The sequence below is a fragment of the Somniosus microcephalus genome, chromosome 11 (assembly GCF_052327205.1).
Source record: "Somniosus microcephalus isolate GS21.2 chromosome 11, FLI_Smic_1.0, whole genome shotgun sequence".
In the NCBI taxonomy this organism is placed as follows: domain Eukaryota; kingdom Metazoa; phylum Chordata; class Chondrichthyes; order Squaliformes; family Somniosidae; genus Somniosus; species Somniosus microcephalus.
Window position 1 is genome coordinate 37,875,901 of NC_140997.1, and position 24,289 is coordinate 37,900,189.

Consider the following 24,289-nt stretch of genomic DNA (forward strand, 5'->3'; position numbering starts at 1 on the left):
AGCAATCAATAAATCAAGTAGAAAGCTAAACTTTAGCCAAATTAGTAAAGTTCAAGTCCGACATAGTCATGCTCAAACTGTATAGTGCTCTGGTCAGACCACACTGTGTCCAGTTCTGGTCACCAAATCACAAAGAAGGCATTCAAGCCCTTGAAGGCAGTGCAGAGTACAGTGATAAGACTGATGTCCAGCATCAAAGGACTAAGTTATGATGAGAGACTGAAGAGATGAGGCAACTGAGAGGTGATGCCATAGAGATACATAAATGTTGCAGAAAAAAGTTGAAACATAAACTAAGTCAAAGGGCACAAGTTACCACTTGTGAAAGGCAAATTTAGAACTGATGTGAGGAATTTCTTCACACAAAGAGGGAAGTCGATTAAAATTAATGGGCAGCTGAATTGATATTTTACACTATCATCTAAAGTCAGAATTACCCCAAAAGAGTAATTAACACACGGGAAGAAATTCAACTTGTGGCGGTCTGTTTTGGGCCTAAAAAGCAGCAGCCAGAAGTTGAAAATCGGGAGGTGGTAGCCCTAGCCCCACCTATTTAGGCGGACCTGTTGATACGTGAGTAGCTCACTTGCCTGAAAAAGGCATTAGGCTGCTTTACTTGGCAAATCGGAGTCCTACACTGATTGTAGGGCCCTGATGCAAAATTCAGGTACAAATGGGCAGAGCTTGCACTGCACAAGCTCTGCCTGGTTGTACTAGGTCTTGAGCGGCCTATTCAGCAGTCCTGAAAGGGACCACTGGTAGCCGTTCAAAAAACACCCGCAATATTTTTTTCAGTTATATTTTTGTGGAGCCAGAGGGAGCAGGAATACAGTGGGTTGCTACCATCATGCTTTGTTGTCCCCTCCCCCTAGGACATACCTCAGACCAGCACAGACCTGCACGTGGAGCAATTGTTCCACTGAATTACCACCCATTTTGGGTACAGGTCAAATTTCTCTCCCATGGGGTAGACTTCAGCATGTGGTAATGACAGCAAAAGCAAAAGAATCATTTAAGAAACTGTTGTGATGGAGGTCCTTCTGAACATATGAGCTAAGAATGGCCTTCCTCATCTGTATCAAACGTGTGATCTTGTAAACAAAACTGTTGTTACTTGCGTTGTAAAAGGACAAGCCAAGCGTAAGAGAATAAACTCAATGTAATCATTTTCAGAGCTGATTTTGAGTGGGTGGATACCTGCTTATTTCCAGCTATGGTTCTGTTTGCCCACAGGCTGAGCATGCAGTTAAATCTATGATAAGATTATCAAAGACCATAACCGACAGATGCGAGACATCCTTCGATGATAGATTGATGATTCTTTCTCAATCTTTATACAGTAGTGGAATGTTACTTGTAATAAACTAGTTAAAGCCTTTGAATTTTTTATTTTATTTGCTATGCATTGAAAGGAATAGCAACGCTGTTTAATAGTTAAACTACCAATTTGCAGTAACAATCAAGTGCTAATCTTCCATTGTTCAGCCCTTAAGGGACAGTGGAATGTTCTTCAGACAAATCAGTGGCAGTTGCGGTCAACAGTTGTAAAGCACTGAATCCAATTTTTAATTGTTCAGCTCCAGGAAATAGTATTTAAATGTGATTTTTTAGTTGGAGTTCACATAGATAATCTTCTAAATACTGAATTATAGCTTTCTGTATTTTTTTTTTAAAGTTTGTAATCCTAAACTCAACTGCTTACTGTAACTGAAACTTCTGTTTTATTTGTATGATCAAACTGTTAGTAATCAGTTAGCAATCTCTAGATAGAATCACATAAATCACAGTACTGAAAGAGGCCTTTCAGCTCATTATCATTATGCCAGTGCTGACTCTTCAACTGGAGCTATCTAGTCTAATCCCACTTGCCTGCCCTTTCCCTGTATCCTTTTATACTAATTTCAAATACTTACTAAATTCCTTTTTAAAATTCCCTTTTAAATATATAGGGGCGAAATTGGGTGCCTTTGCTCCTCCCGTTAGGGACACCCTGATCTCCTTCGCCCAGAGATCGTGACGCCATCGCCGTGCGCACCATCCCGGTAGCACCGCAAAATTGACTTCCGCCCCCATGCAGCAGCGCCGGTCGAAAACACCGACAGCTGCAGGAGGTGTGAATCGGGCGGCCAGCCGCTTCGGGGGCGATGATTAAAGGCAAGGTGACGGAGGTAAATAAAACAAAAAACTTACCTTTCTTGTTCCATTTTTTTCCACGGGTTCGTGCCTGCGATCGATCAGCCTGTCTCTCTGCTTGAGTGCCGGGCTGATCGCGTGGGATCGTGGCTGCCTTGGTGGTCCAGGTAGGTACTTTTTATATTGCAGAGCCTGCAGCGATGACCCTTCCCTTTAAAGGAGGGAAGGAGCCTTTGAACGCGGCAGCGCTGCACGGCCCAGTGTGCAGCGCTGCTGAAGTCTCCGCCCCGTCGGCTGCCGATTGCACTCCAAGAAGGAAGTGGATGGCTTGATTTAGCGCTCCCCTTCCTGGAGCGCAAACGACGAATTTTTCGAAAGTGTGAAATCGTTATTGCCTGGCGCTACCTTTTGAAACTTAAGAATTAGCGCCCCAAACGGGACGGTAGCGAATTTCTCCCCCATAGTTTTTGCTTCAGTAGTCGCTTGTAAATAAATACATGTTCCAATTTTAAGGTACAGAAAATTAACAAACTACAATAAAACATAATCCTTAGAAAGTAAAATAGCAACCCCATACCCGCAATATTTCCAATATTGTTCATATAGAATTACATAGAGTCTACAGCACACAAACAGGCCATTCGGCTCAACTGGTCTATGCTGGTGTTTATGCTCCACACGAGCCTCCTCCCACCCCTCTTCATCTATCCATATCAGCATATCCTTCTGTTCTTTTCTCCCTCATGTGCTTATGAACTTCCCCTTAAATGTATCTATGTTATTCATCTCAACTACTCCTTGTTCCACCTTCTTACCACTCTTTGGTTAAAGAAATTTCTCCTGAATTCCCTATTGAATTTATTGGTGAATATCTTATATTTATGCCCTTAGCTTTGGTCTCCCCCATGTGGAAACATCTTCTCTATGTCTATCAGACCCCTTCATAATTTTGCTCTATTAGGCCACCCCTCAGCCTTCTCTTTTCTAGAGAAAAGAGCCACAGCCTGTTCCGCCTTTCCTGATAGGTATATCCTTTCAGTTCTGGTAACATCCTCCTAACTCTCTTTTGCACCCCTCTCCAGTGCCATAATATACTTTTTACAATATGGAGACCAAAACTGTGTACAGTACTCCCAAGTGTGGTCTAACCAAGGTTCTATACAAGTTTAACAACTTCTCTGTTTTTCAATTCTGTCCCTCTAGAAATTAACCCCAGTGCTTTGTTTTTTTTATGACCTTGTTAACCTGTGTCACTACTTTTAGTGATTTGTGTAACTGTACCCCTAGATCCCTTTGCTCCTCTACCCCATTTAGACTCTAATTATCCAAGCAGTGTGTGGCCTCCTTATTCTTCCTACCAAAATGTAACACCTCACCCTTATCTATATTGAAACTCATTTACCAATTACATGCACATTCTGCAAGTTTATTAATGTTGTCTTGTATTTTGTTCAATGTCGTTCACTTTTAATTGGTGATACTCCATCCCCTTATTTAAATACCTTATTAGGATATATTTGATATAAGTGTTCAGATCAAAATAATTCACCATCAGTATTTTTGTATTTTTCTTGTTTATAGCAGATATATTAAAGATAACAATGTATTTCTCTCCCCCTGCCCCATTTTGTGGCCTGCCAAACAGCTGCTATTTTCTGATTGCTTCTCAGCCCTAGAATGTTAGCACCACTGAACCGTGACATCTTGCCAGCTAGACTCCGGCTTCCTGCAACCCTTGCCCCTCCCCCACTGTATTTAATGGGGCATATCTCAACTACACAGTTTTCTAAAGTTATTTAATCTGCAAAATGCATCTATGAAACAATTTTTAAGGAATCCCCAGGATAATAGATTATTTCATTTACTCAGTTTTTATGAAATGCAAATGAGGAATTATTTCACTTAAGACCAATAACACAATTTAAAATTACACAATTGATTTAGTTCGCTCAATTATTTTCCGACATATTTTTCCCCACTCTCTTTTATGGTTCTTTGACTTCTAGTCCTTTAAGTGCATAATTTCACTACATATCCTGCTGCAAATAGTAACCTAGACTTTGTCAACTAAGAAAAGGATTTTTCCACTTTAGAAGAGTTTGCTTTTGATTTATTCTGAAGCTGGTGACAGAAGGTTTATACTTTCTCATGACTGGGTAGATACTTTGGTCTGTAAAATAGAACATTATGCTGCCCTTAACTAAAATAATGCTTAGTTCTCACTTCATTAACCTTACATAGTCGACTTCATTATACAGTAATAACAGTTTTAAACTTGTGTCAAGAATGAATTGTGACTTGATAACAATTTGCAAATATCGTGTCGGAATATGCTGATGTGCTTGCATGTATTTAAATTTGATTGTACTACTTAAAATGCCTTAATTGACCATCCCATTAAATGTTTGATTGGATGTTGTGCACACTGTAATTGTCACTTTGCTTGTTTTCATTTCGAGATCCAGACTTGTTACATGTGGTTTTACACCCTTTGCCCTGTTTTATCCATTTTTAATGTTGTGTTACTTTTATGTAGACAAATGCTTATAATAATTTTATTGTTTCCAGATCTTAAATGTGAGTGCCATTGTCCTTGCTAATCTCTGCGTTTCCTATATTATGACCAGTCAAAACGAAGAGGTGAGTGAAATATCCACTTATGGGGGTGACCTATATTAGAATACAGTAGTTTTCATTTTTATTGTATTAACTAAACCTTTTTGAATGGATATTTCTTAACTTCAGTCATTTTGTGTTTAATTTTGGCCTTTATTCACCCATTTACACACCCCTCCCGACTCCAGCACTAAGCCAGCCTGTCACTCGCCTGGCTGCCCTTCTTGTGGAATCTGACCACCACAATGTGGAGCAAGGCCCCACCGCTCAGCTGCATCCTGCTGTCCTGGAGTTGCGATAATGCGTTCAGTTCTGGGGACCACACCTCAGGAAGGATAAATTGGTCTTGGAGGGGGTGTAGTGCAGATTCACCGGCATGATACTGAGGCTAAATGAGTAAATTATGAGAACAGTTGCATAGACTAGGCTTGTATTCCCTTGAGCATAGAAGATTAAGGGGTGATCTAATTAAGGTGGAGGATGATTGAAGGATTTGATAGGATAGATAGAGAAAAACTATTTCCTCTGGTGGGGGTGGCATAACCTTAAAATTAGAGCTAGGCTGATGAGGGGTGATGTCAGGAAACACCTCTTCATAGGGATAGTAGTGGAAATATGGAACTCTCAAAAAAGCTATTGAGGCTAGGTCAATTGAAAATTTCAACTTGAAATTGATAGATCTTTGTTAGACAAGGGTATTAAGGGTTACGGAACCAAGGCGGGTAGATGGAGGTAAGTTACAGATCAGCCATGATCTAATTGAATAATGGAACAGGCGTGAGGGGCTCAATATACTACTTCTGTTCCTATGTTCCATGCTGCCTCTCTGATCAGCTCAAAATTATCCAAATGCTCAGTCACTATGTTCTTGATGACAGATTCCAGTAACATCCCCACAACTGACATTAAACTGACAGGTCTATGGTTACCTGTTTCTTCTCTCAATCCATCTAGGGATAGATACTGTTCTCTGCAGCCGCGACCGGCAGTTCCAAAGGCTGTGTTGACTGCCAGGGTTAAGGATATCTCCTCACGGCTGACGAAGAATTTGGTGTTGGGAGGGGGAGGATCCAGTTGTTATGGTCCACTTGGAACAAACGACATAAGTAGAACTAGGAATTCGGTTCTGCTGAGAGAGTTTGAGGAGCTAGGGTCCAAATTAAAAAGCAGAACCTCAAAGGTAATAATCTGGATTATTACCTGAGCCATGCACAAATTGGCATAGGGACAAGCAGATCAGAGAGTTAAATGCATGGCTTTTTAAAATTTGTTCCTGGGATGTGGGCGTTGCTGGCAAGGCCAGCATTTATTGCCCATCCCTAATTGCCGTTCAGAGTGCTAATTGCTCAAAAGAGTGGTGTGGGAGGAAGGGGTTTCAATTCATGGGACACTGGCACCAGTACTGGGGAAAGAGGGAGCTGTTCCATTGGGACAATCTCCACTTAAACTGGGCTGGGGCCAGTGTCCTGACGAATCGGATAGCTAGGGCTTTAAACTAAAAAGGAGGAGGGGTCAGGTGAGGAGAAATTTAGAAATCTTAAGGAGCAAAGTTAAAGAAATGGAGCAGTGTAGCAATTTGGGTAAAGATAAGCAGAGTGTGACAGGAAGGGATAGAGAGTTTAATGGTAAAAATGCATCAGCGAATAAGGTGAAAGCAGGGAATAATGGTAAAAAGTTAAAATTAAAGGCACAAATAGATATAAATGGCTTTGATCTAATAGCCATTACAGAGACGTGGTTGCAAGATGACCAAGGTTGGGAACTAAATATTCCAGGGTACTTGACGTTTCGAAAAGACAGGCAGAATGAAAAAGGAGGGGGGGTAGCCCTGATAATAAAGGATGACGTAAGGACAGTAGTGAGAAAGGATCTTGGCTCATAAGTTCAGGAAGTAGAATCAGTATTGGTGGAGATAAGAAATAACAAGGGACAGAAATCACTGGTGGGAGTAGTTTATAGGCCCCCAAACAGTAGTTGGACAGAGTATTAATCAATAAATAATAGGAGCTAGTAACAAAGATAATACAATAATCATGGGGGACTTTTGATCTTCATATAGATTGGGCAAGTCTAGTCTGGAGGACGAGTTCAAGGAATGCATTTGAGACAGTTTCCTAGAACAATACAACATGGAACCAATCAGGGATCAGGCTATTTTATTTAGATCTTGTATTGTGTAATGAGACATGATTAATTAGTAATCACATAGTAAAGGATCCTCTGGGGAAGAGTGATCATAATATGATAAAATCTCACATTGAGTTTGAGAGTGAAATACTTAAGCCCGAAACTAGAGTCTTAAACTTAAATAAAGGCAATTACATAGGTATGAGGGGTGAGTTAGCTAAGGTAGATTGGGAAATTAGATTAAAAGGTATGACAGTAGATAAGGAGTGGCAAACATTTAAAGAAATATTCCAAAATTCTTAACGAATATACATTCCATTATGAAATAAAAACTCCACGGGAAAAGTGATCCATCCGTGGCTAACTAATGAAGTTAAGGATAGTATTAGGTTAAAAGAAGAGGCTTATAATGTTGCAAAGAGTAGTAGTAAGCCTGAGGATTGGGACAGCTTTAGAAACCAGCAAAGGATGACCAAAAAATTGATTAAATGGTTACAGCACAGAAGAAGGCCATTCGGCCCATCGAGCCCATGCCGGCTCTCTGCAAGAGCACTTCAGCTAGTCCCACGCCCCCTAAACTAGAAAGAACAAGAAAAACAAATGATAAGAGCTCCTACAAGTATGTAGAAAGGAAGAGAGTAGCAAAAGTAAGCATTGGTCCCTTTAGAGGCTGAGACAGGTGAAATTATAATGGGGAATAAGGAAATGGCAGAGACTTTAAACAAATACTTTATATCTGTCTTTACATTAGGGACCAAGTGCAATGTATCCAAGTTTGCTGACAATACAAAGCTAGGTGGGAAAGTAAGCTGTGAGGAGGACACAATGAGCCTGCAAAGGGATATAGACAGGTTAAGTGAGTGGGCAGTAAGGTGGCAGATGGAGTATAATGTGGGAAAATATGAGGTTATTCACTTTGGTAGGAAGAATAGAAAAACAAAATATTTTTTAAATGGTGAGAAACTATCTAATGTTGGTGTTCAGAGAGACCTGGGTGTCCTCGTACAGGAAACACAGAAAGTTAGCATGCAAGTACAGCAAGCAGTTAGGAAGGCAAATGGCATGTTGGCCTTTATTGCAAGGGGGTTGGAGTACAAGAGTAAGGAAGTCTTACTACAATTGTACAGTGCTTTGGTGAGACCACACCTGGAGTACTGTGCACAGTTTTGGTCTCCTTACCTGAGAAAGGACATACATGCCTTAGAGGCGGTGCAACGAAGGTTCACTAAAGTGATCCCTGGAATGAAAGGGTTGTCCTATGAGGAGAGATTACGTAGATTGGGCCTATACTCGCTGCAGTTTAGAAGAATGAGAGGTAATCTCATTGAAACGTATAAGATTCTGCGGGGGATTGACAGGGTAGGTGGTGAGGTTGTTTCCCCTGGCTGGAGAGTCTAGAACTAGGGCATAGTCTCAGGATAAGGAGTCGGCCATTTAAGACTGAGATGAGGTGGAATTTCTTCACTCGGAGGGTTGTGAATCTTTGGAATTCTCTACCTGAAAGATTCTGAGTCATTGAGTATATTCAAGGCTGAGATAGATAGATTTTTGGACTCATAGGGAATCAAGGGATATGGGGATCGAGTGGGAGAGTGGAGTTGAGGTCGAAGATCAGCCATGATCTTATTGAATGGCGGAGCAGGCTCGAAGTGCCGCATGGCCTACTCCTGCTCCTAATTCTTATGTTCTTATGCCTTGGTGGTCAAATGGCGTGACATATGCAATTTTGCAATCCAACAGTACAATTCCCAAATCAAGAGAGCTTTGCAAAATTGTGACTAACTCATCTTCAACTTCCTCACCTACTTATTTTAATACCCTGGAATGGAAACCATCAGATCCTGGAAATTAGTCTATGTTGCATCCCATTATTTTCTCTCTCCTTTTTTTTTAACTTAACTTATATTAAAGTTCCAATAAGTTCTTCCCCTTGACTTAATTTTAGGTTCCCTTGTATCACTTGTATTTTATCCTCTTCCTCTACTGTGAAGATGGACACAAAGTACTCATTTTCTTATTGTCGATTACAGTATCACCTGTGTCTGTCTTTAATTCCCCTTTACCATTCGTTCTCCTATTACTTTATTATTATAAATATATTAAGACTTGCATTTATATAGCGCCTTTCACAACCTCAGGACATCCCAAAACGCTTTACAGCCACTTTTGAAGTGCAGACATTATTATAATATAGGAAATGCGGCAGCCAATTTGCGCACAGCAAGCTCCCACAAGCAGCAGTGTGATAATGACCAGATAATCTGTTTTTGTTATGTTTATTGAGGGATAAATATTGGCCAGGACACCAGGGATAACTCCCCTGCTCTTCTTAGAAATAGTGGTATGGGATCTTTTATGTCTACCTTAGAGAGCAGACAGGGCCCCGGTTTAACGTCTCATCCAAAAGACAGCACCTCCGACAGTGCAGCACTCCCTCAGCACTGCACTGGAGTGTCAGCCTAGATTTATGTGCTCAAGTCTCAGGAGTAGGACTTGAACCCACAACCTTCTGACTCAGAGACGAGAGCTTTGGGATGTCCTGAGGTTGTGAAAGATGCGATATAAATGCAAGTCTTTCTTTTCTCCCTGCAGCCTTTCATGTTATCCTTACAGGTAGCAAGTCCATTGTACCTGTTGGACAGGACAAGATTCTGCGGTTTCTCCTGTCTCCACTAGGTTCCTCGTACCCTGTTGACTGTCAATCACTCATTCCTCTATCTGTACCTGTATCTCTCTACGTGGTGTGATTGTTGTTGAGGGACTGCCCTCGCCTGGTTCCATTCCTATTAATCCAGTCATAGCCGGAGAATCACCTGCAATGGTTTCTCTTCCTGCTCCCGCACCATTACTTCTGGAGTCCCCCAAGGATCTATCCTTGGCCCCCTCCTATTTCTCATCTCTCATAGACAGACTGGTGAAATGGGCAGACACGTGGCAGATGAAATTTTACGCAGAGAAGTGTGAAGTGATGCATTTTGGTTCTCCATATTGTTTAAATTTGCTCCAGTCCTCTCCCGCAATATTCCACTATCCCGCTAAGGTTCCCTGCGTTGTTTAAATTTACTCCGTTCCTCTCCCGCGATATTCCACTATCCCGCTCAGATTCCCCACATTGTTTAAATTTATTCCGGTCCTCTCCCGCGATATTCCAGTATCCCGCTCGGGTTCCCCACATTGCTTAAATTTACTCTGGTCCTCTCCCACGATATTCCACTATCCCGCTCGGGTTCCCCACATTGTTTAAATTTGCTCCGGTCCTCTCCCACGATATTCCACTATCCCGCTCAGGTTCCCCACATTGCTTAAATTTGCTCCGGTCCTCTCCCGCGATATTCCACTATCCCGCTCAGGTTCCCCACATTGTTTAAATTTGCTCCGGTCCTCTCCCGCGATATTCCACTATCCCGCTCAGGTTCCCCACATTGTTTAAATTTACTCTGGTCCTCTCCCGCGATATTCCACTATCCCGCTCGGGTTCGCCACATTGTTTAAATTTGCTCCGGTCCTCTCCCGCGATATTCCACTATCCCGCTCGGGTTCCCCACATTGTTTAAATTTGCTCCGGTCCTCTCCCGCGATATTCCACTATCCCGCTCAGGTTCCCCACATTGTTTAAATTTGCTCCAGTCCTCTCCCGCGATATTCCACTATCCCGCTCAGGTTCCCCACATTGTTTAAATTTGCTCCGGTCCTCTCCCGCGATATTCCACTATCCCGCGATACTCCACTATCCCGCTCAGGTTACCCACATTGTTTAAATTTGCTCCGGTCCCCTCCCGCGATATTCCACTATCCCACTTAGGTTCCCCACATTGTTTAAATTTGCTCCGGTCCTCCGAGACCTAACAACAGTAACTGCAGTTCAAAGTATTGCATTGACAAAAGCATTTATAAATGCATGTTTTTTATGGTTTTGTAATTAACCATTGTGTTGTATTTCATAGATAAATACACAAAAATTACCAAATCATTTCTGACTACTGAGCTGATGAATATGTAAATTAGCAATACATAAATGGATCTATTCTGAAGAAATATGTTAATTAATTCATTTTAAATACGGTGCCATAGCTTAGTAACACTTAACACTTATTGACATTGTTTAAATATCTATTTTTCTTTTTGTTTCAGAAATAAACATTTTGATTTTATAAATTGTTTTTATTAAAGACTTGTTTTCAGAATAGTTTACTTTGTACTAATAGGAATGTATATATCTCCCTTGAAAGGCAGAGGAACTGATGAGGAAGATTGAAAAGGAAGAGGAACAATTGGCATATGATGACCCAGACAAAAAAATTTATCACCTCTGCATTGTTAATCTTGTGATAGGGTAGGTAGTACATCATTTGATAGTGACCGACTAAGCGCTGGAGCTACAAAATGATGTGTTGTATATAACAGAGGATTGTATCTCAGAAGAAATAAATGATACCATGGACTGAATGGTGTCGTTGCTGAGGGGCTGCAAATAATTTTCGGGAGGCAGCGTAACATTGCAAGGTAGATGCTGACTCTAATCAAGTCAGTTGAGTGTTTAAGGAAGACAACTTGTGATGCCATGGACACCACAGCTTGGATAATCAATGCAGCAAGTGGCACTTTGCAGAAAATCATGCTTCAGACTATGAAGACTGGCGGTGATCATCTGTGCTAAACTTTGAACCGCAGCTTTGAGGACATATAAGGAGGCCAGAAAGAGTGATTTCAGACCTTTCACTGGCAATTGACGTGCCAATAATTTTTAAAAATGGGCTAATAAGCAATATTGGAACTTTTACTTGTATAGGAAAAGAATTAGCAATGGGCAAATTCCAAAAACTTCAGCATTAGTATTAGAAAACCTCCCCCAAAAGACCTAATTAGTATCAGAAAACCACCCCCCCCCCCAAAAAAAAACAACCTAAGTCTGAATCCAAGTCTTAATTGGCATCTTTAGTGGAAAGTTTTGCAGTCTCGTGTGCATTACCAGGAGAAGAGAAGGTTTTTCTGCATCGTTTAATGGCACCTTATGTTAAGGTTACCAAGGAACAAATAGTGAAAATCATGAATAAATCTGCCATTTGAACTGCGCCACCTTCCCCATTGAAAAGGATGACCTGAATGTGGGAGGGGCTAAAACAGATTGGTGATAAAGAAAATGGGGAAACAAATTGTCAAAATTGTCTGGTGGAATGCACAGCAAGTTCCTGTGGTTCTCAGGTTTGTGTTCTTACACCTTCGTTTATCATTTTAGCTGCTCACAAAATATCTCACCTTCGACAAAGGTATGAAGGTTACGAACACGGCCAATGATAAAAGACATTCAAGCCATTGGACCTCGAATGAAATCTGAAAAGGCATTTTCTAAAAAAAATGGAACTTTCTCATAAAACTGAGATAGAAAGTTTCTCCTTCCTCCTAGCATTATCTGTTCAGATGTGTCATCAGATACATCAACCAATTCTTTCAATTATCTGACTGCAGTATTTTGGTTTTATCTTTATACAAACATTTGCTTATAATAAAGAGTAAGGTAAATTTTTATTTAGAATTGGTTGCAGAGAATGCATGTAACAAAATTCACATTTCAGTGTCCTGAAGCGGTTTAGTGACTTCTGTCCAAAATCCAGTCACTTTGGGTCACTTCAAAATAAAAAAGATCTGTGTTACATTAAATGAATAATGCTGACAGAGGTTAGCGGACCTCGCTGCCAACTGATTTAACTTACTTCATTTGATATTGAACCTTCTAATGATTTTCTTAAGTTAGATTAATTCATGTACTTTGGGGCATCTCATTAGGGTGTTGCATATATATTTCCATCTTGGAAAATTGATCTTTATTAAAATCAATAACCAAGTTGTTTTTACCTTCCAATAAACATTGGGTCCTTTATATTTTGATTTTATTTATTAATTACCAATGGATTGTGAGGAAGTAGTTCAGATCAAACTCACATACACAGAATAAATACAAATAAGTATAACATGGTAATATGTGATACAAAAATTTGTATTTCATTGTAAGCCATTGCATATCCTTAAGTCACATTTTATTTACACTAGCAGTTTTTTATATGACATTGTTCATATGTTGGGTAATATTCTGTTTTATCGGTGGAGCTATATTTAAATTCACCTGTCCTTTTAATACATGTAAGTAGACACAGCTTGCAGTCAGACTGCAATTGCTGTTTCGAGAGGAATGTTTGCAGGTTATAAACTTCCAGCTCCAGATCAGAAAAAAATACCTTTCTCTCTTTTAACACCTTTAAATATGACACTTTCAACATCCATAGATTGTGTTTAACATTTTATACTATTGGACAAGTATTTTTGTGATACAAAGGTTCCTTTCGGATGACATATTGTAATTGAATTCTTAGTGAAAAAGGACTGCCAGAGGAACAATATCATGCTAATGGGTGATCTAGAAACAAAAATGCTTTAATATAGCTGAGGGTGAACTTTTGGGGGTTAATTTTCTGATACGTATGGAAACCGAGGCTGTGTGGTCTGTAGTGGATAGTTTTAGGATTCAAGTTGTGTTTTGTACCACTAATGGTATATATACCAAATTAAAAATGTGGTTTAATACAAGCACAACAGTATTCCTGCTACTGAACCAGGTTAGTCATTTTACATGTTTGTGGATGGGGTAGATGCCAGATACACATTCACATCCAATCTACTTGTATCCTGGCCCTGTTGTTAAGTGTTTAGTTACTCTGAGCAAGTTAACAACTTCCTTTAAAATAAATAAAAAGCTACTCTTATTACAATTCCAGAAACCTTCAATAATACATTGATACTGTTAGTGATAAATCCACGTTGACCTCTGCTGTTTTTATGTAATGTTTTATGTTCTCAATTCTTTCAGGACCTTATACTGTGCTAAAGGAAATTATGAATTTGGCATTTCAAGAGTGATAAAGAGCTTGGAGCCATACAATAAAAAGGTAAGATGAAACGAAGGTGCAGATTGTATCAAGTGAAAACTTCTAACCAAGTAGGGCTTCCACAATATCACTTTCATATTGAGAAAATTCAGATAGTATTGATAGTCTGCAAAGTGAATCAGTTCAGACCACTTTGACAGTCCTATTCTGGCTTTCAAATTAATCTCTTAGAAATCATTAATTGTGTTAAGCAATGTAATTATGACAGTTTGCTTAAAATGTGCACAAATACCAAATCACTTATAGGATGAAAACTTGAAACAAAAAAAATCACCTGCTGTAAAACACCAGGAAATCCCCAACACTGATCCAGTCTGTATCAGTCATTGATGCAGAATTTAATCTAGTCAAAATTGAGAGACCTGAAAGCTGGTTGTTGTAATAGTCAAACACAGATTAAGTACTTGACTTCAACAAGAAGCCTGTTTCCAGTCAGGTAGATCATGAAATCTGCATGTTATTACACTCCGATGTTAACATTAGAGTAACTTTGTTGCTTATAACCCATTGGGCCAAATCTTGCTGGAGCGGGGCCTTAGTTAGTTAGTCTTTCTTCAGCACCCTTCAACTCAAAACTTTTTTGTGGCGTAACTTATTGGAAGTGCGAGCTGATAACAGCATGGCGAGTGCAACGAGGCATCTGGGAACTTAGTGAACAACGGGACCAACAGTGATTCCAGTAAGATTTAAGGATTGAGAAAGAAACCGGAACATCTGAGAAGGTGGGTGAGTTAGCATCAAATCAGATACAGAAAGAGAGGGAAAGAAAAATTGGATCAAGAGAGAAAGAAAAAAGAGACAAAGGAAAAGAAAAAATGTAAACATTTGATATTTGACATTTTTAAAATCTCTAACAATTTATTACATGCAGGAATGATGCTCAACAGTTTAAATTGTTCCCTTTCTGGGCTGAAGAGATTGATTGGCATTGCATCAACAATTATCATGTTGTTAAAAGGGTACTTATGCTATTACTTATGAGCCCTAACTTTCTGCGGTGAGGTTAATGTGCAAATCCAGCAAGTTCTTAAAAATAACAGGGAGGCTCAGGGCGCGATACCATTTGTGCGAAGCCAACAGCGGAGCGGCGTAAATCGACCAGCAAGCTCTGGAGATTCACAACTCATGGTGTTTCTCTTCATCCCCTAAACTTCCTCGCTGATTTTCACATTTAACACGCTGTTATTTTTCTAGGAAGATTTGGCCTAAAGTGTGCTGTACTATATTAACAATAAACAATTGGGAAAGCACTGCATTTCATAACATGCGTGGATTATATGTGCATGTAGTATAAGCTTGCTGCCGGGTATACATGTGAAATTTACTCAATGCAAGGCAGTAACCCAATCAGAACTACTTTGTGAAGTATTAAATTAAGTTTAAATCAAACAGCAGTGCATTGGTGGTTGTTGTCAATAAGCCGGTGTAATTATGGCAACTCTTTCGATATTACTCATGGAATTAACATTGCATTCAACAATTTCATGTGCAGTTTCCTTGATAGCCTTGCAATCCACAGGTGGGATGAGTTTCATATTGCAGTTTTCCAATGTTGTATGTTCTTCTACCAAAAGTAACAAATTAGGCCATAAGTCAAATTCACCTTTATTAAAATATTACTTTTCTTGGAATTGGATTTAAACACATATTTAAGAAGGGGATGAAATTATTTTCTTTGAAGAAGGCTTTGAGTCACTGGATTAGAGTTAGCTATTCAGGGATGGGGGGGTATTTCATAGAATTTTACATCAGGAATGGAAATAAAGGAAAGTTACTGAATTTTTTATTGGCAATCATGGTCAATCTGACCATCAAATATTTCAATAATGTAAATATTAGGATTTATGTAAATGAAACTGGCCTTTTGAACTTTAAAATTAATTTTCTCCATTACTGCATTTCAATATACATCCTTTGACATTAAAACTACAATGCAGTTATATTGGCCCGTATTTTCCGATCGGAGGCTTCCTGCGTGCGGAGGCCTCCGATCTGGAAAAAATCTACGGACTTACCTGAGGGCTCCCGAGGTCCGGACACTTCTGCTCCTGGGCCTCTCCAACTCGAAATGCGCACAGGGCCCACGTATCCCAGAGGCTGGGATCAAGTGGGCCATGGGAAGCCAATAGGAGAAGGGAATCTCCCTTCATACACTTGATAGACCTGTCAAATATATGAATGGAGATCACCCCAAAAACACTGTAAAACATTAAATAATTTTTTTTAATCACATTTTTTAAATGAGTTGAAATTACAATAAATTAAATATTCTTTAAAAAAATTAAATTTTGGAAAAAAAATAGAAGTTTTTTACGGGGCTAAAAATAAACTTACCGGGGGAAAAATTCGGTGGGTTGCGCCACCAGTTAGCGCCTAAAGAGGGCAGTCAGTGGCTGTAGCGCCACTGGCCGCGCCTCCCGCGATATTTATCGGGGGCGCTAATGGCGGCGTTAGCCTGTAGCGCTGCACCGCCACCGATGACGTCATCGGTGTGCGCAGCGCCCCGCTACCGCCCCGATTGCGATATTTGTTCACGCCCGCCTCCGTTAATCTGGCCGCAAATCGCGCCCGGTTCACGGGGCCTACCTGTGGCGGTAGTGGCGCAAATTAAGGTGGAGGTGCGGGGCGGCCGTTTTTTTCGGCGGCCGCCTGCCAGCACCTCCGTCCCCGGCCTCCTGATCTCCCCCCCCTCCCCCCACCCTGGGCAGTGCCGGCTGTTTTCCGAGAGCCCGGCACTTCTCCTCGGTGCCGGGCTCTTTTGCCAGCACTCGCGATCGCTCATCGCGCTGGTGCAGGCCCCTCCCCCTTAAGAATGGGAGGAAGGCCTGCAGTACCGCAGCGCGCCGTGCTGCAGCGTGTGGCGCTGCGGCACGTTGCGCTGCGATATTCAGTTTCAGCGCCCTAAGAGGGACGCGGGGCACCTCGAGCAGCGCCCCGTGTCCCTCTTGGGGCGCTCAAGTCGAATTTCCGGCGGGCGCAAGCGACTCCGTGCGCAGCGCTAATTCCGGCGCCCAGGCGAGCTTGGCGCCCCAAAACGGGGCACCACTGAATTTCTCCCCCACCCTTTTTAAAGTATTTTTAATTAAATGATAAATGAGTGGGGGGAAAAAGAATTTTAACTTTTTTTCCAACTCTTATGCTGGTAAAAGCAGGCGTAAGGCCTGCTTTTACCAGCATAAGAGTTGAAAAAAGTAAGATTTCTAAGGGTTTTCTGCGGGCGGAGGTTCTCCAGAAAGCGGAACTATCCGCCCGCAGAGGCCCTTCTCTAGGACAGGCGTCCGATCTGTCAAGAGCATTCTTGACAGATCGGAAATGCCGGTTTTCAGCGCATGCGCTTGGCACGCCTGAAGCTAGCATTTCTGATGTCCCTACGAGTGTGTACACAGCGTGTGCACACCCGCAGGGATCGGAATATACGGCCCAATGTAATGCCTAATTTTTTTTCCTTATTTATGTACTCTGTATCTGGAGTGTTTGATTGCATACTTGTTAATGCCTGGTCACTTATATTTAGAAATCCATAGGGAAAATGTGTGTACCAGTAGATTACAGATATTGCTTATTTGGAAAAAAAAATGTTCACAAAGAAGTATGGTAGGTTTGAAAATTCTTTAAATCAAAATGGCAAAAAACCCTACATTGAACATTCAAGTGAGGTGCTTCAAGCAAAGTGTTCATGGATGATTGGAAATTTTTGATTTACAAAATAACAGAAACCTCTTTCCATGGGTAGTATTTCTGTGGCTTTTGAAAATAGACATTTGGATCCTAATACATTCTACTTTTAGAAAAGAGTTATGTAAGTCTTTTCTAACAAAAGGCTTTGTAGCAGTGTTACACACCGTCAACAGAAGTTCATGAAATGCAATGGTTGCATATCGTTGGCAACCCCACCTGGTTCAGCACCAAATGTTGGTCAGGTTTCATGCTTTTAATGCTCTCTATAAAAATTAGTCTTTTTTTTTTACAGCTTGGAACAGATACTTGGTATTATGCCAAACGGTGCTTCTTATCTTTACTGGAAAATATGGCAAAACACATGATTATGCTGAGGGACACGGTTATACAAGAATGTATTCAGTTCTTAGAGCACTGTGAAAGTAAGTACCAATCAGTATTACTAAAGCTGTTGAACCACATTCTAATCACTTTTGAAAAGTGATGTTCCAGTGGCTGGTATAGAAGTAGACATACAACCTTGAAGGTTCTCTATATTTATATAAGTGAGATAAAATTGTTGGGGTAATTGGATCCTATTTTGGCAACTATGTTCACAAAACAACAGCTATATCTGAATTAGACACCACTGTATATAGAAAGCTTTCTTAAAAGATTGTTAGTACTATTTAGGACAAAGTGCACCCTGAACAAAGTTAAAAAGAATAGAGATCTATATAACTGATTATCATTGTATGTGACATTATACCACTCCAAATTTAATTTTTATAAATATCTAAAAAGTACAGAGATCTATATAAATGATTGTCACTTGTATGTGACATTAATGTACCAACTGCAAAACAGATAGGAACATAGGGACAGGATTAGGCCATTTAGCCTCTTGAGCCTGTTCTGCCATTCACTGAGATCATGGCTGATCTGTGACTTAACTCCATATACCTGCCTTTTCCCCATATCTCTTAATACCTTTGGTTAACAGAAATCTATCAATCATCTGCTGTTTTTGGAAGAGTTCTAAACTTCTACCACCCTTTGTGTTTAGAAGTGTTTCCAAACTTCACTCCTGAAAGGCCTGGCTCTTAGTTTTAGGCTATGTCCCCTAGTCCTAATTCCTCAACCAGCAGAAATAGTTTCTCTCTATCTAACCTATCAGTTCCCCTAATATCTTGAAAACTTCGATAAAATCACCCGTAATATTCTAAATTCCGGGAAATACAACCCTAGTTTGTGTAATCTATCCTCACAATTTAACACTTGGAGTCCAGGTATTATTCTAGTAAATCTACGCTGCACTCCCTCCAAGGCCAATATATCCTTCCTACGGTGTGGTGCCCAGAACTGAGCACAGTACTCCAGGTGTCGTCTAACCAGGGCTTTGTACAGCTGTAGCATAACTTCTACTCCCTTGTATTCTAGTCCTCTAGATATAAAGGCCAGCATTCCATTAGCCTTGATTATTTTTTATATGTGTTCATGACATTTTATGATCTATGTACATGGACCTCTAAGTCTCTTTGGACCTCCAATGGTTCTAGCTTTTCACCATTTAGAAAGTACTCTGATCTATCCTTTTTAGGTCCAAAGTGGATGACCTCATACTTACCTATATTGAAATCCGTTTGCCACAGTTTTGCCCATTCACTTAATCTGTTACTACCTCTTTGTAATTTTATGCTTCCATCTACATTGCTTACAGTGCCACCTATCTTTGGGTCAGCGGCAAACTTGGATATATGGCTCTCTATCCCGTTATCTAAGTCGTTAAGAAATACAGTGAATAGTTGAGGCCCCAACACAGATCCCTGTGGGAGGCCACTATCCTATCCTGCCAAATAATAAATGGGTCATTTTCTGGTTGGCAAATGGTAACTGGTGGGGTGCCACAAGAATCGGTGCTGGGGTCCCAACTATTTACAATCTACTTTAATGACTTGGATGAAGGGATCGAGTGTAATGTAGCCAAGTTTTTGGATGATACAAAAATGGGTGGGAAAGCAAATTGTGCAGAGGACTCAAAGGGGGAGAAATTCGGTATAACCCTGTTTGGGGCGCATTAGCGGCTGTGCGCAAAGTTTAGCGCCTGGCGCTAATTATCGCCTCCGATGGCAAACTTGGCTTTTATCGCCCCTGGAGGTGATTGGAACGCTAAATCAGGCGCTTCACACCTGTCTTAAGGCGCAAAGGCCAAGGAGCGAGGTGCTACCTCACAGCGCTGGTGAAGCTCATGTGATGTCAGTCAGCAATGGAACACAGACACACTGGCACCGTCCAATTCTTAAAGAGGAGTTCTGACGAATGGTCACCGACCTGAGACGTTAACTCTGTTTCTCTCTTCACAGATGCTGCTGGACCTGCTGAGTTTCTCCTGCATTTTCTGTTTTTATCTTAAAGGGGAGGGTTGATCTTGCTCTCCATCCACATCCTGCTCATTGCAGCCTTGAACCTCAGCCTGAATCTCAGCCTGGAGAGACCTGTACATCAAATCTGCTGGAAAGAACAATGGAGAGAACCAGGGAAAGAGCTCAGAGTGCAGCCCCCATAGTCTCTTCTAAATCGATACAAGGAAGGTCAAATCAAAATCAACCTGCAAAGTGCTGCTCAGTACCCAAAACTCCTTCACACAGTGTTGAATCTCTCCAGAAGTCTCTCTCTCTCTCTCAGAATGCATGGTGCAAAAATGTCACCAACAAAAAAAGGCAGGAAGTGGTCGCCTTTAAATAGCGCTCCCCTAGACCCTTTCTGACAACATAACGCTCCCCTCAACCTGTCGTTGCTAGCGGCAGGCGGTAAGGCAGGGGGCGCCACTCAATTTACAGTCCGGGGCGCTAACATGGCGTTGTGCACTCGACTGACGTCACGATCTGCCAGCACAGGAGATCGTGGTGGTAGTGTTTAGCGCCGCCGCAAAATATCTAGTTAATTTCGCGAGCGGCGCAAACATCGCTGCGCCCGGGCGCTAGGTGCTTTGCGCCCCATTAGCGCCCTCTTAAGGCGCTAACGGGAGGCGCAAACAACTGAATTTTTCCCCCAAAGAATCTGCAAAGGGATATAGGGGGGAAAATTCCGTTGTTTGCGCCTCCCGTTAGTGCCTTAAGAGGGCGCTAATGGGGCGCAAAGCAACTAGCGCCCAGGCGCGGCGATGTTAGCGCTGCTCGCGAAATTAACGACATTTTGCGGCACGCTAAACACTATCGCTACGATCTCTTGCGCCGGCAGATCGTGACGTCAGTCGAGTGCGCAACGCCCCGGTAGCGCCCCGGACTGGATATTGAGTGGCGCCCCCTGCCTTACCGCCTGCCGCTAGCAACGACAGGTTGAGGGGAGCGTTAATGCTGTCAGAAAGGGACTAGGGGAGCGCTTTTAAAGGCGACCACTTCCTGCCTTTTTTTGTCGGTGACATTTTTGCACCATGCATTCTGAGAGAGAGAGAGAGACTTCTGGAGAGATTCAACACTGTGTGAAGGAGTTTTGAGTACTGAGCAGCACTTTGCAGGTTTAATTTGATTTGCTCTTCCTTGCTTCGCCAGCGCTCTGAGGTAGCGCTGTGAGGTAGCGCCTCGCTCCTCGGCCTTTGCGTCTTAAGACAGGTGTGAAGCGCCTGATTTAGCGCTCCAATCACCTCCAGGGGCGATAAAAGCCAAGTTTGCTGTCGGAGGCGATAATTAGTGCCAGGCGCTAAACTTTGCGCACGGCCGATAATGGCACCCCAAATGGGGCGATATCGAATTTTTCCCCCATAGACAGGCTAGGTGAGTGGGCAAACATTTGGCAGATGGAGTATAATGTGGGAAAGTGCGAGGTTATCCACTTTGGCAGGAAAAATAAAAAAGCAAACTATTATTTAAATGGAGAGAGATTACAAAAATGCTACAGTTCAGAGGGACCTGGGGTCCTTGTGCATGAAACACAAAGGGGGAAAAATTCAGTTGTTTGCGCCTCCCGTTAGCGCCTTAAGAGGGTGCGAATTGGGCGCAAAGCAGCTAGAGGCCGGGCGCGGCGATGTTTGCGCCGCTCGCGAAATTAACTAGACATTTTGCGGCGGCGCTAAACACTACCGCCACGATCTCCTGCGCTGGCAGATTGTGACGTCAGCCGAGTGTGCAACGCCCCGGACCGGATATTGAGTGGCGCCGTCTGCCGCTACCAACGACAGGTTGAGGGGAGCGTTATGCTGTCAGAAAGGGACTAGGGGAGCGCTGTTTAAAGGCGACCGCTTCCTGCCTTTTTTTGTCGGTGACATTTTTGCACCACGCATTTTGAGAGAGAGAGAGACTTCTGGAGAGATTCAACGCTGTGTGAAGGAGTTTTGAGTATTGAGCAGCACTTTGCAGGTTTATTTTGATTTGCCCTTCCTTGCTTTGCCAGCGCTCTGAGGTAGCGCCTCACTCCTCGGCCTTAAGACAGGTGTGAAGCGCCTGATTTAGCACTCCAATCACCTCCAGGGGCGATAAAAGCCAAGTTTGCTGTCGGAGGCGATAATTAGCGCCACGTGCTAAACTTTGCGCACGGCCGATAACGGCGCCCCAAATGGGGCGATACCGAATTTTTCCCCAAAAAAGTTAGCATGCAGGTACAGCAAGTAATCAAAAAGGCAAATGGAATGTTGGCCTTTATTTCAAGGGGGTTGGAGTATAAAAGCAGGGAAGTCCTGCTACAACTGTACAAGGTATTGGTGAGACCACACCTTGAGTACTGAGTACAGTTTTGGTCTCCTTATTTAAGGAAGGATATACTTGCATTGGAGGCAGTTCAGAGACGATTCACTAGGTTAATTCCAGAGATGAGGGGGTTGACTTATGAGGAAAGGTGAGCAGGCTGGGCCTATACTCACTAGAATTTAGAAGAATGAGAGGTGATCTTATCGAAACATATAAGATACTGAGGGGGCTCGATCGGGTAGATGCAGAGAGGATGTTTCCCCTCATGGGGAAATCTAGAACTCAGGGGCACCGTCTCAGAATAAAGGGTCGCCCTTTTAGAACTGAGATGAGGAGGAACTTCTTCTCTCAGAGGGTGGTAAATTTGTGGAATTCTCTGCCCCAGAGAGCTGTGGAGGCTGGGTCATTAAATACATTTAAAGTGGAGATAGACAAATTTTTGTAAGATAATGGAGTGAAGGGTTATGGGGAGCAGGCTGGGAAGTGGCTTTGAGCCCAAGATCAGCCATGATCTTATTGAATGGCGGAGCAGGCTCGAGGGGCCAAGTGACCTATTCCTGCTCCAACTTTTTATGTTCTTAGTGTAGCTGCACATTCTCCCTACTCCCTGTCATCTGCCGCTCAGCCAATTTCTTAACCAGGTCAATAATTTGCCTTCAATTCCATGGGCTTCAACTTTAGCTAGCCGTCTCTTATGAGGGACTTTATCGAATGCCTTCTGGAAGTCCATAGACATTCCCCTGTCCACTACTTTAGTCACCTCTTCAAAAAAAATTAAATCAGGTTCATCAGGCGTGATATACCCTTTACAAATCCATGCTGGCTCTGTCTGATCAGCTGAAAATTTTCAAGGTGTTCAGTCACCCTATCCTTAATTATATACTCTAGTAATTTCCCGACAACAGATGTTTGGCTAGCTAGTCTATAATTCCCTGGTTTCCCTCTCTCACCTTTCTTAAAAGCAGAGTGACATGTGCAATTTTCCAGTCTAAAGGAATGGTTGATGTAGGTGAAGGGACCCACATTGTCTGTTTACTTGACTAGTAACAAAAATAATCGTTGCTTCAGGTTCAATACCTTTATTTCTTCAGTCAGTATGCAAAGCACTTTACAAGCAGAGTAGATTAAACAGATATGAGTTCAGAAATGTAGACATGCACTTCACTATTCCCTCACTGCACTAACTTTGCTAAGCACAACATTTCTGTTTTTATATCATTCTTGTCCCCTTACTAAACTTGAATCTGCTTCTTCTCCCTTGATTGGATTCCTTCTGTCACCTGAATTAACATCCCACCCCCCCTTTAGTAACCTTCCCATGGTGTCCATGTTGAACCAAGGCCCAAGCCCCATGTCATGTAGCATCCCTTATCTCGTCTGCTCCCAGAACATTATCAGTCTGCTTTTCTGTGTGAACAATGAAGTCTTACTTATTACAATCTCTGCAGCTGCATATCCAATCTGGTTTCCGAGGCAACTGTCATAAAAAGCTCTTCTTTGGCAAGTTTTAATGGGCTCACATTCCCCTTTAGCACTCTCATGCTCTTAATATATTTATAAAAATCTTTTGATTTGATACGCCTTGCAGGTTTTTGTCATAGTACTTTTTGCGCCTCATTGCTTTCTTTGTATCTCCTTTTATAGCTCTCCCAGTCTGCTGCATTTCCACTTTTCCTTGCATTTGTGTAACCGTTGATAATGTCTCTCACCTCATTTTATTGAACAACGTTGCTTAACTACACAAAAGTGGTGGCTTTGCTTTTAGGAGTATGGACTGGTTTAGTATTGTACCAAACACTTCTTTGCATACTTCCTACTGTTTCCTTGTAGGTTTATACATTAACAGTTCAGCCCAGTTTACATTACAGCAGTGACTACACTTCAAAAAGTAATTAAGTGACTATGAACAACAACAACTTCTATTTATATAACACCTTTAACGTAGTAAAACATCCCAAGGTGCTTCACAGCAGTTTTATCAAGCAAAATTTGACACCGAGCCGCATATTAGGGCAGATGACGGTCAAAGAGGTCGGTTTTAAGGAGCATCTTAAAGGAGGAAAGTGAGGCAGAGAGGTTTAGGGAATTCCAGAGCTTAGGCCTTGGCAACTGAAGGCATGGCCGCCAATGGTG

At 41.9% G+C, this 24,289-nt stretch overlaps 1 protein-coding gene across 2 annotated transcripts in view; it reads left to right on the forward strand.

The window, feature by feature from the left end:
• Positions 1-24,289, forward strand: part of ift70 (intraflagellar transport 70) — a 156,831-nt gene that overhangs the window by 129,331 nt on the left and 3,211 nt on the right. For both annotated transcript variants that reach the window (XM_086000484.1, XM_086000485.1), the window contains 4 exons: positions 4,702-4,773; positions 11,106-11,209; positions 13,739-13,817; positions 17,788-17,917. In XM_086000484.1, coding sequence (XP_085856610.1) covers positions 4,702-4,773; positions 11,106-11,209; positions 13,739-13,817; positions 17,788-17,917 — 385 coding nt within the window. The remainder of the gene's footprint in view (positions 1-4,701; positions 4,774-11,105; positions 11,210-13,738; positions 13,818-17,787; positions 17,918-24,289) is intronic.